The following is a 12,690-nucleotide window of genomic DNA, read 5'->3' as shown; positions in this document are numbered from 1 at the left end:
AAAAAAAAAACCTACAGAGATGATACTGTCAAGTTCTAGTAACAGCTTTGAGATGTGGCCACCTTGACAGCTGTATGATGTGCTGACCAGAGAGAAACACTTAGTTGAGTGTTTTTGGAACACAGAACACCATCAGTTATGGCTTTTTGCATTTCAATGAATTTGGCTCTTCATAATATGAATCCTATAGAGTGAAATTTTATCCTCAAGACACCTTTCCTATTGCTGTAGTAAAATACAGTTTTCTCTTCTATGATGATGATCTCTTTAACAATTACTGATAATTTTGAAGAATCATCCAGAAAGTTTTTTTTCAAGAAACTTATCCTGCCAAATTAGTCCTTTATATTTAAATTGATCTTCACTCACATTCAGGGCATTAACACAATAAATCTATATTCTTAAACAAATTGTTGCATGAATAGATTCTCTCCACCTAAATTTCCCAATAAAAACCTTCTACTGTCTGGAACCTCGTGAACTGGCCTCCACTGACTGTATAGGCATAACTGTCTTTCCTGCATTCACCAGAATGTCACTGTAAGCTCTGCTCTCAGGACAGTAGAGTATTTCTAGCCCTAAGTATCAAATTCTGCCATATTCTATCGACAAAGAGTTCCAAAGGCCTAAGAAACACTTGACCTGCCTTTTTTATAGCAACATCCCAAGTCCTAACATCAACACTCTGTCCAGGTTACTTTATTTGTGACTCAAAAACAATACTTGACCAAAGACACTCAGGAGAGAATAGATTTTTTTTTCTCACAGTTCAAAGGTAAAGTCAGTTCTTCATGACATGGAAGTCTGAGAACATGGAGGTGTGGCACCTTGTAAACTCACATCAACAGATAGGGAGCAGAGATCAGTGAATGCTTGTGCTCATGTGACGTTCTCCATTTAACTCAGTCCTGGATCCTATTCCATGGAATGGTGTTACCACCTGTGGTCGATCTTCCCAAATCAATTACCCTAATCAAGATAATCTCCTTCTATTATGTCTACAAACCTAGATCCAAGGTGATGCTAGATTTCAGTAGGTTTACATTTAAGATTAACCATTCCAGGGATTCTTATAGCTTTGACTTTAGTGGACAAAGGTACCCTGGATCTCATTCATAACAGCAAAAATGTCCTGCAACAAAAACTTTAGTAGACACTGCAAAATCCCAAAACAATGAGGTTAGTGATGACAGCACCTTAGTAAACCTATGGGTTGTCAAGTTTCTGGCAGTAGCCGCTTTATATAATTCATGGAGAAGACCATCATGAACCTCCACTCCACTGTGAATATTCAAGCAGCAACTATCCAGGGACAAAGCCAAAGTTGTCTCCCAGTGAGAGACAGTCTGCATGAGTTAACCCTAGAAGTAAGTCACACTTACCCTCCCTGGCATCATGAACTTTTAGTGAGAAAACAGTTGATAGTTCTGTGGTGTTATCACTGGAAGTTAATGAGTAAATCTTATATTAGTGAATTTTTCTCATAAACATCAAAAAATAAATACAAACTAAATAGAAATCATAATCAAGGCAGGTTACAGAAGAAAAATTGTATTGGAGCTTAGAGTTTCAGAGGATGATTCACAGACCTTCATGGGATGGAGCATGGCAGCCAGCAGGCAGGCATGGCACTGGAGCTTACAGCAGTAGCTTATATTCTGATAGGAGAGAAAGAAAACTGATAGTGTATGAGCTTTGCAAACCTCAAAGCCCACCAGTGACATTGCTCATTCAACAAGGGAATACCTCTTAACTGTTCCCAAGCAGTTCCAACAAATAGAGCAGCCCATTCTCATTCAAACCAAAAATTAACAATCATTCTAAATCATTGGGTACTAGTTTCCCAGCCCAGCATGGATAGGTGGAAATACTATATCTACATCCCTTGGATCTCTTCTTTTACAGATGGAATGGTAGACACCTCCTTGTTCCATGTTGCCCACTTTCAAGAACATGGGATGGTCCTAGAAACCCCAGCAAGAGTGGAAGAGCATTATGCAGTACTGGAAGGCCCAAGTTTCTCCCCAATAGGAGTTCTACTGAGATTGATTCCTGCTGTTGGGCAACTCATCCCCATCACTTCCATCACACTGATCTACTATCACTGCTATCTCGAGGATGTCACCTTTCACCTTTACCTGGTCCCCAATGACTGCACTATTCGGAAGGTGACACTGAGAACCACAAATGTGGGGCCATGGTGGGCAAAAAGAAAATTTGAGTTATAGCTACTGAGTCCCTTGGAGAGATTCTGAACTGAGAGTTGGGATATATTTCTATATGGGGAACCTTGTGTGCCTATATAATTCTACCTTCTTCTTGCCCCCTGCTCCACACACCAGAGTCTCACTCAACTGTCTTTCATGCCAATTTACGAATACCCAAACAGCTTCTATAGTGCATTTCCACCCACTGGAAGGATGAATATCCTCTATACCCAAACTGCAGCAATTTCCTTCTTCTGTAGTAGTTACCCTGTTCCCAAAGTGATCATTAACAGGGCCAACAACCCAAATATCAGTATGTCAGAACATAAGGTAGAAGAGAGCTCATGAGGTGTCATCACCCTATCCCACAAAATGTGCTGATCGACCACCTCACTTTACTCAGATCAGATCTTGTAGCCCAGAAATCTAGATAAATCACTGTCTGTAATGTTCCCTAGGCCATTGATGATGAAGAAATGAATGATCAGTTTGTGCGCATAAAAAAGCCACCCCCAGTAGATGCTCTTTATGTTGGTTCCCGCTATATCCTGTCTGGCTCAAATGAGGTGGAAATTATCCCAAAGGTAAGCATCCAGGTGTTTCTGATAAAAGGCTTGGGAAACCTGTGGGCTGGTTACAAGGATTTGTAGAAAACTGAGATTGGGGAGAAAACAATTAAGATTTGGGATGAGCAAGAATACATCAAAGTTAGGTGGAAATTAATTTAAGGAACCCAACAAGAATGCAGAGTAGACCTTGGAACTTGAGGAATTCAATTCAGATTACCACAGAGAAGTTTTCGGCTAAACATGGAGAGAAGTCCAGGCTAAGGATCTGTGGGCAGGGCTTTCAGGATGAGCTCTCACTCATCCATGGCTGTTATGGTTTGAATCTGAAATGTCTCCTACAAGTGTGGATGTTAAATAGTAAATGTTGGTCTCCAGACAGTGGTAGTATTTTGGGAATTTGTGGAACCAAATCTGTGAAGCCTGGCTGTAAGAAGCAAGCCAGATGAGGCAAGCATCAAGGCTTACAGTCATGCCCTGCTCCCACCTCAGACTGCTCATTCCTGATCTTCTGGGATATAACAGACCATGCCACAACTTTTTGCACTATAAGTGGAGCCCAGCATCTATGCACTCACCACCATGAAACTTAAAAATATAAACCTTTCCTTGTGGTGCTTCCTATCAGGTTTTGTCAGAATAATGAGAAAAGAACCAGCATGCTGGGTCCCAGCTGTGTCCTCAGTCTTGAGAGTAAAGATGTAGGTTCAAATGCTGAGGGTCACCTCCGTGCAAAAGACAGTCATGTCTAATGTGGTATGCAATATCAAGAGATTATGAGGTGATAGAAAGTTCTGATTCACATGAGTAGAGGCTTCTCACACAGCCTCTCTCTCTCTCTCTGTCTCTCTATATGTCTCTCTCTGTCTCTCCATTTATGTCTGTCTGTCTATCTATGTATCTGTCTATCTACCTATCTATGTATCTATGTATGTATGTATGTATGTATGTATGTATGTATGTATCTATCTATCTATCTATCTATCTATCTATCTATCTACCATCTATCTCTATGTATCTATCTCCAGGAACTCGAACTGTGTTACCGAAGCCCGGGGGAATCCCAGCTCTTCTCTGAGATCTATGTTGAACACATGGGTTCAGGGATTAAGCTGCAAATCAGAGACAAGAGGCATATGAATCTCATATGGGAAGCCTTCCTGAAACCAGGTAAAATTAGTTTAAGACCAGAGACCCTAAGAGTTGAAGAAAGGCAATGATTAAGGAGAGGTGTATTGTCGATATTTCTTGGTGCCACAAAATAGATCAGTGATGGTTTTCTGGGTCAATAAAAGGTGGCAGGAGGACAGTTTAAACTATAACACTATGTTAGTCAACTTTTCACAATTGTGACAAATATATGAGAAAAGAAAACTAGAGGAAGAAAGGTTTCCTTTGATTCAAGGTCTTAGAACCAAGTTTCCATCTATAGTCAGCTGCCTCTGTCTCTTTGAGCCTGATGTAAAACAGGATATCATGGAATTGGGAGGAGAGAGAGCTGTTTGTGTGGTATCTCAAAAGGAAAAAGAAGAAAAGAGAGGCAGAGAGAAAAAGGGACTGGGAAAAGAGGAAGCAGAGGTAAGAAGATAGGAAGAAGAAGTCCATACACTACGTTTTCTCCCAGACATGCCCAGTGACTGCCCTTCTCCAACTGTACACTCTTATGTGGTTCTCATTCTATTCTCAGTACTCATTCCATGATGAGAACATTGGTGTATGGCTTCATTCATAGACTCACACCCCTCAGGACAGTCATTTTTGAATACTGCTGCACGACCAGTCCTTCAACACATGATCATTTTTTAGGAACACATCATATGCAAAGCACCACACTCCCTAAGCCACGTTTTCTCAATCCTATATTGAATTTCTGCTCCCACTGCCCTGAAAGTGACAGATTGAGGTACACAAAGATCTGGCTCCAGTTCACATAACAACTCAGGTTTACAGTGAAGGGATTTTGCCAAAATGAGATACTTGATGTTAAATCAATTTATAATTTGTATTAATAAATTATTTTATTAATTTTATACATACATACAATGCATTCTGGTTACTTCACCTTAAAAAAGTATAAAAGTAAAAGAAAGAAAAGTCCTCTCTTCTCTCCCTCCTTCTCCTTCTTTTTCTACTTCTTTTCTATAAATCACTTTGCCACATTCAAAAGGGATTTCTTTGTATCCCAGAATTTAACTTGGACCATCTGTATGACCAAGAGTTTTGTACTATCCTGAAGAACATAGTGATCTCACCAGCAGGGTATACAGATGGAATATTTATCTCCCTATATCCCACAATTTATTATTTGCCAGTTGTTTAGCAGTATGTGCACTGTCCCTGTGAGCTGCTTCCCAGTAGATAGTGGATTGATGGACAGGCCCAAAGAGTGAGGGTCCAGAGACAGAAGATGTGGGTGCTATGAGTTCATGAAGACCACGGAAACACCCTGCTTTTAAGACAGCACTTCACAAATCTTCTCCATACATTATGTACTGTATTCTCTCTAATTCTCCTTCCACGATGTTACTTAAGCCTTAATGGGGTGATACGAATGACTTGATTACAGGGATGAGTATTCACCCATGCTTTTTTCTCAGCATCCTATACAGACATAAGTATGTGCAGTCACCACCATTCACCCCCAAAGAAAGGCTTTTCTGAAAATACTGAAATTACCTTTTGTCTGTGGCATAAATATAGATATTTAGAAGGGCATTAGTACAATGTTCAAATAGCTAATCAGCAATAGTAGCTTCTCTCAAGAATCTAAAATTTCTATTAACCTGGGTTGGTTTATTTGCCTTAAAAGAGTTATACTGCTAGGGATGGAGTCTATCTTATGGAGTGGGAATCACAGAGCTAGTGACTGCTGCCATCATGTTTGTCCCACTGTGCAGCAGAGGGACCACCTTGGCAGGTTGGTTTATGACCGTAGAGAACACAGCTGGGTCAGACTGTTGTTGATGCCTTTGCTTCCTCAGCAACTTGAGGGCTTAACAAGAAGAAAGCTTCAAAATCACCTCCAGAGTGAATTCTCTATACCACCTGTCTAAGAGGTGTGGTATAATCAAAAATAATGCCTTATCTACTAGTTCTTTTGGGGAACTAGTCAGAATGACATGAGCCTATATTGTCTTAGGGATCTCCAGGACTTCCCTGACCACAAACTCCTAAAGAGGTATCCCACATTTGGAACTGGGTTTTTGTTTTGAATCTCATTACTTCTAGAATCTCCATCTGATGCCTTGTATAGTATTTTTTTATAGTTACCAAATAATAGGTTCCTAGTCTACCTACATTATACAATATGCGACTGTCCAAATTCCATCCCTAAGGCCAAATCCCATTTCTAGTTTTCTGGTTTCAAGAAGTTTAGAAGCTCCATATAACTGATGTGTAGTTTCCTTCTGGGAGTGTGTGGGTAGTTCCAGACAGTGTTTCTCTATGTAACAAACCCAGACCTTGAACACACAGAGATCTGCTTTTCTTACCCTTCAAAGTACTGGGATTAAAGATGTGTGCCCCATATGTGTGACCCAGCCTCCACATAATTTTTCTTAATTCTATCCTTTGGGACTCATATGGGAGAGTGTAGTGGCTTGTTTTGTGTCAACTTGACACAAGCTGGAGTTATCACAGAGAAAAGAGCTTCAGTTGAAAAAATGCCTCCATGAGATCCAGCTGTAAGGCATTTTCACAATTAGTGATCAAGAGGGGAGACCCCGGGGGTGGTGCCATCCCTGGGTTGGTAGACTTGGGTTCTATAAGAAAGCAAGCTGAGTAAACCAGGGAAAGCAAGCCAGTAAGATCCCTCCATGACCGCAGCATCAACTCCTGCTTCTTGACCTGCATGAGTTCCAGTCCTGACTTCCATTGGATCATAAACAATGCAAGGTGGAAGTATTAGCTGAATAAACCCTTTCCTCCCCGATTTGTTTCTTGGTCATGATGTTTTTGCAGGAATAGAAACCCTGACTAAGACAGGAGAGTATTCAGGTATTGGAAGCTGATAACCGTGGCCCATTTGTACCCCCAGTCTTACATCTTGGTTTTACAATTCATGGTCACTCTGTTACTTTCTTCATTAGATGTTCCAATTTATCTACAGGTCAGGATGCACCAAGATGGTCCACCAAGAGTGGACTGTAGCCCATATCATCTTCCTCGCATACAAATGGAACCAGAGCTTTCCAATACCACAAACTGGGTCCTTGGGCTGACTTCCCTAAACTGTTAGAGCACAGTGGATGTAGGGACCTCTCAAACCCTTGAGGCTTATTCCTGAGCTGCAGTTTATTAATCTCCTACTTGTGCATGAGACTCATTTGCTATTCCCCTGTGCTCAGTCTTGCTTCGCCTTAATTCTACCATCAAATCCAGCACACAAGTTTGTCATATGTGAGTATAAAAGAATCAAACAACGACAAAAAAATCTTTTTTTACCAAAATGATTTAAGCCATCTCGCAAGGGACTTCATTGTTGTCCACAAGGAATTCAGTTGAGGATAAAATTGAGTCTAAGATCATGTGTTAGAAATGTCTATTTCTCATTTTCAGGTCTATTCTCACTATGATGATGTGCTAGGCCTAAGATGCCCTGAATAACTAAGAAACTGTTGACTTTACAGATTTTATGAGAATGTAGTTCATACTCAAAAATCTCAGGGATGGGTAGGCATTTTGTTGAATTCACTTAGTGTTGGTATGGAGATCATTACAGATGCCTCATTTCTCCTTTCTTGCAGGAGACCTCAGACCTGCTCTACCCAGGATTTCTTCAGCACCCAAAGGTTAGTAAAAACTCTAAAAGGCTAGAGAAGCCAATACTATTTTGATGATACATCCTCTGATCCTTGAGAGAAGAGCAGAATGTAATGAAGAAGCCTCAGTTTGCAAAGCTCACCAGACTATAGGAGAGGCTCATACCCAGGGCAGAGTGCCTCTCATGTCCCTTCCTGCTTCCCATGGTGACAATAACTCTACTCAATGACAAACTGAATACCCTACCTAGAACCTCTACTCCTGGTTATGCAGAGTGTCACACTGATACTGGTCCTCAAGAAGGTAATGCTAATTTTCTACTAGCCTTCTAGAGGAAGAAAGGAGCCAGGGGTGCAGACGAAAAGGGCAGTTATAGGAAAGGAGCAAGAAGTGGGCAGCCAGTCAAAGACTTCAAGGAGCATTTCTTTGCTCAGTGCCTTTCTCATCTTTACCCTTAGATACTCTTTCCTTGCTACATTTCATGGACCAGCATCGGGAGGAGCTGGTGGCCCGAGTGACATCAGTGGACCATCTATTAGACAAGCTACATGGTCTGGTGCTGAGTGAAGAAGACTATGAGGCAGTGAGGGCTGAGACCACAAACCAAGACAAGATGAGGAAGCTCTTCAGCCTCAGCCGGTCCTGGAATCAAGCCTGCAAAGACCAATTCTACCAAGCTCTGAAGGAGACCCATCCTCACTTGGTTATGGACCTTCTTGAGAAGTCAGGCAGGGTCTCTTTGGGATCCTGACATCGGTGAGCACTCTCTTTAGAGTCCTTATCTGCCTGACTTCCTTTGGTCCTTAGTTTCTCCATCTGTAACCAGTGGCCATGTGAGTTTCCTTTCTGATAGCACTGTTTCCAGGACACCTCTTGGGGGTCCAGATGTTGCCCCTTTGCTTCCCCAGCCAGATGATCATGTGAGTTGAGCATCTCAGAAGTCACCCAGTGGGGCTAGTAAGTCTATTCAGGCCTTTTCCAGCCTGCTCTGATGGTCAGAGTGGACAGCCTCAAGCTAACCTGACCCACCATGATACAAGCAGGATGGGGATCCTGAAAATGGAAACAAAGAGATGATAGTTCTCTCTGGAAAGTCAATGTCTTATATACAGGAAAGGAGGGGGGGCTTTTAAAACTCATGATATCTGCTCAAAGATGTCAGGAAGTCACATGACACAACATGAGACTCACTGCCAGAACCACCTCAGAGTCAGTGCACACTGTGAATTAATCCTGGGTAGTTGCATATGCACATGCCTTCCGTTCTTGTGATGAATTTGCAAGCCTCACATTTGGTTACATCATCCCATATGGAGGTGTGAGTCAAGGCTACAAGGCTTTCCCTCTGGATCCCTCCCTGCCTGGTGCATGGACAGAGCAGTTACACAGCTTCTCAGTGTCGTCCATCTTTCCTCGTAACTCTGCAGGTGTGTGGATCTAGTTCTGCTGTGTGGATCTCTGCACCCTGCTTCTCTTTCTTTTTAGGAATACAGTGGTTTCTTATTCTAACTCCTGCCCTTATTAGGTCACAAACTGGCAGCTTCAGCTCAGACATCTTACCCAGAATCCTCTAGTGTTTTATTGGATATTTCCAAATTTTGTGCTTCCTTTCTGTGATACTGACTTCAACAGGAATTTATAAATGTCTTAAACTAAACAAATAAGTCAATGACAGATAAAGCCAAGATTCTTATGCGTTTATGACAGATATGGCACACCGGGCTGTCAATCATGGTTCTTAAATGTGTACAACAGATTTGACACACTGGGCTGTCAATCAAGGTTCTTAAATGTGTGTGACAGATATGACATACTGAGCTTATTTGTAAATAAGTAAAAATGTTAAAATGCCAATAGTTAATATATATTTTATACAGTGAGCATCTTGAAACTTATGAAAGGGAAATATATTTGACTTCATGAATTATTGGTGTATTAAAATGAGTTCCCATCACTTTCTCTTTCTTCTTACTGCAATGCAAGGTCATCAAGTACTCTTTTAACCTATGCCTCCATACTGATTTGGTGAGGATGGGCTGAGACACAGCTGTGACAGATCAGACTTTCTATGGCCAACAGCAAATCTGCACTGAAACGCATCCATAACTAAGGTTCTCAACTTGGCTCCTCCAGAGGACAAGCCACCTGGACAGCAATCAGAAATGGCACATATGCAGGGAAAACAGTGAATAGAATATCTCAGTGTTATGTTTTATTCCAAGAAATATTATTATTTCTTCTCTTGGATCTGTGTCTAAAGATGTGCTCTTCAACCTACACAGCTGGTGTCCCGTTAATACAAACACATGATGTGGTGCCAGCAAGAGACACCTGAAACTTCAGAAAATGTCAGGTTCTTTCGTAAGTTCAAAGGGACAATAAATATTTAGAAATGGAGATTGAAAGTACAAACTCATCTAACAAAAACCAATCAGTTAAAAGAAATAAAACTTTATATGATGAAAGTGTATGGGCATGTTTACATGTTGTGTTAATGATAATTAAATCCCATTATAACTATAAATTTCTTAAAATTGAACCTTAATATGATTAAGAGTTCATTTTTAAATGTCCTTACATAAAGGGAAACCTATGCTATAAAAATGTTAACTGGCAACTATCTGCTTACACGGCAGTCTGCTGGAGAAAAAGTTTGTGTGTTTGTTTGTGTGATGGTTTTGTATTAATTTTTGTGTTTGTTGTTGTTATTGTTCTTTTTAACTGTAAATACCCATTGATAAAACTGTCTTGTGTCAATTTAACAGTTGTGACTTAGCTGTCCCATATTAACTGTATTTACCTATGTGACCTGATACCAGTAGTCACAGAAGAAAGCAGAATGGTCCGGCTTCTTGACTGGAGCGATGTGCAGTGGTCTAAGGATATACATAGCTGTTTTCTAGTCTGATCTTTTCTTACAATCCTAGAATGTTTAAACATTTGGTGCCTTCTAGGAAACACATTACAAAATTAAAATCCAAAAGCTTTGGCTCTTGACAGGTAAAGTGTTTTGACTTTTTTTTAAAAAAAAATCCTTATTATTTAGTTTATGTATATTTATTTTAATCCAGGGATAAAGAGGAAGCAGAGATCAAAGGAATGTCTGGCCAATGTCAACCAATGACTAGCCCAACTTGAGACACATCCCATGTAAAAAAGCCAGTCCTGGACACTATTAATGATATTTTGCTATACTTGCAGATAAGAGTCTAACATCACTTTTCCTGAGAGGCTTCATCCAGCAGTGGATGAAAACAGATACAGAGACCCACAGACAACATCACATGGCGCTTGGGAGGCTCGTGGAAGAGTGAGGGATAGAATTGAGCAAGCTGGTGGGGTCAAGGACACCACAAGAAGACATACAGAGTCTACTAACCTGGAACCATGGGGACTCACAGAGATGGAACTACCAACCAAAGAGAATGCACTGGCTGGACCTAGGTCCCCTACACATTTGTATCAGGTGTGCAGCTTGGTCTTTATGTGGGTCCACTAATAATTGGAGAGGAGTCTGTCTCTGTCTCTGTTGTCTGCTTTGCATCCCTTTCCTTTAGCTGGACTGCATGTAAAAGGATGCAGGATTGGGCCTCAGTAAAAAGGATGTACTTAGGCCTATTGCAAGTGAATGTCCAAGGGTGGGGTGGAATTCAAGGGGGACTTCCCCTTCTCGGAGGGGAACTGGAGAGGGAAAAAAGGAGGGATTTGTAAGAGTAGGACTAGGAGGAGATGAGGGAGGGGAAACGCAATCAAGATGTAAAGTGAATACTTTTTAAATTAAAAATAAAATTTTAAAACTCTTCTTATTCTAAAATAATCATGAATGGCATTATAATGGGTATATATTTTCAAAGTACTTCACTTTAATGGAAATGTTCTTTTATATAATGTAAATATTAAATACTTGGGGAAAAAAGCTAGAATTTAGTGAAAATAAAGGAAATCTAGTCATACTTTATGCTCTTCTACTTGAGGGACCAGTATTATTATATTATTTCCATTTAGTAAAATCTGACCTAATTTTGTATCCTCCTCTGTTGTAATTTCTTGGTAAAAACTGTGACTTCTTCTAAAACCATACTGACAAAAATACTAGAAACCTGCCATCAATTTTTTTTCTTTTTTCTTTTTCCAGTCTTTTTGAGACAAGGTTTTAATGAGTAGTCCTGGATGTCATGTAACTTACTCTGTAGATCTGGCTGACCGTGAACTCACAGAGATTCACTTGCCTCTGCTACAAGTGCTGGGATTAAAGACATGTGCCAACACCATCCAGCCCAACAATGCCTTTATCACTCTTTATCACTGTGTCATTCTCGATCCTATACACTTGTTCATAAGGTCTAATGATAGAAGTTACAATAGGTTCGTGGTGGGATTGGATGGCATGGTCACACCAGAAGTCTGGTTTACTTTAACCAGTGAGCAGTGATTGGTTTGGGCCATGTATAAACTGGTGAAAGAGACCAGACTTCGGAATCCTAGTAACCTCTATCTTACAGCCTGCATTTGGCTGTTCCACAAGCCAGAGTGTAGCAAAACAAGCTACACTTCTCAAGATGGACAGTGCCCAAACCAGCAGAACTCCTGATAAAAGTAAGGACAGACAGACTGTACATAAAACCATTAACTAGCCCTTCTTCTTGGTCCTTTCTGCTGGGCAGACTCCTAACTGGTCTGTGCCGAGAAGACACTATATCCAGACCAATCCTAGATGATCCACTGCACTCAGAGCAATTGGATCATAGCTCTGCACCCAATCACAGAACACCCAGAGGAAGCTGGACTCCTAGGGGCTCTAACATGCCCAGGATCATAGGATTTAAGGATCTCAGAGGCAGCCTGTCTCCCAGGAGCTCTTACACTCAGGATCTCAGGATCACAGAATCACAGAGACAGCTGGACTCTGAGGATTTCTGACACAACCAAGATAACAGGAAAGACAGATGTCAGTCACAGACAGTGAGTGCAGGTAGCACTGGAGATAGCCAGATGGCAAAAGGCAAGCACAAGAACATAAGCAACAGAAACCAAGGTTACTTGGCATCATCAGAACCCAGTTCTCCAACCATCAGTCCTGGACACCCCATCACACCGGAAAATCAAGATTCAAATTTAAAATCACTTCTCATAATGATGATAGAGGACTTTAAGAA

The 12,690-nt window shown here is 40.9% G+C and overlaps 1 protein-coding gene across 1 annotated transcript in view; it reads left to right on the top strand.

Annotated features, from left to right (window-relative positions):
* The window catches only part of LOC114637669 (NACHT, LRR and PYD domains-containing protein 1a-like), a 36,025-nt gene extending 27,740 nt beyond the window's left edge, over positions 1-8,285 (top strand). The window contains exons 9-13 of the mRNA XM_028785929.1: positions 1,906-2,168; positions 2,666-2,791; positions 3,802-3,943; positions 7,519-7,563; positions 7,993-8,285. Coding sequence (XP_028641762.1) covers positions 1,906-2,168; positions 2,666-2,791; positions 3,802-3,943; positions 7,519-7,563; positions 7,993-8,285 — 869 coding nt within the window. The remainder of the gene's footprint in view (positions 1-1,905; positions 2,169-2,665; positions 2,792-3,801; positions 3,944-7,518; positions 7,564-7,992) is intronic.
* The last annotated feature ends 4,405 nt before the right edge of the window (positions 8,286-12,690 follow it).

Source organism: Grammomys surdaster, unplaced genomic scaffold (genome assembly GCF_004785775.1).
Source record: "Grammomys surdaster isolate TR1022 unplaced genomic scaffold, NIH_TR_1.0 125368, whole genome shotgun sequence".
NCBI lineage: Eukaryota > Metazoa > Chordata > Mammalia > Rodentia > Muridae > Grammomys > Grammomys surdaster.
The sequence above is the reverse complement of the archived record's forward strand: the minus strand, read 5'-3'. Positions and strand labels throughout refer to the sequence as shown.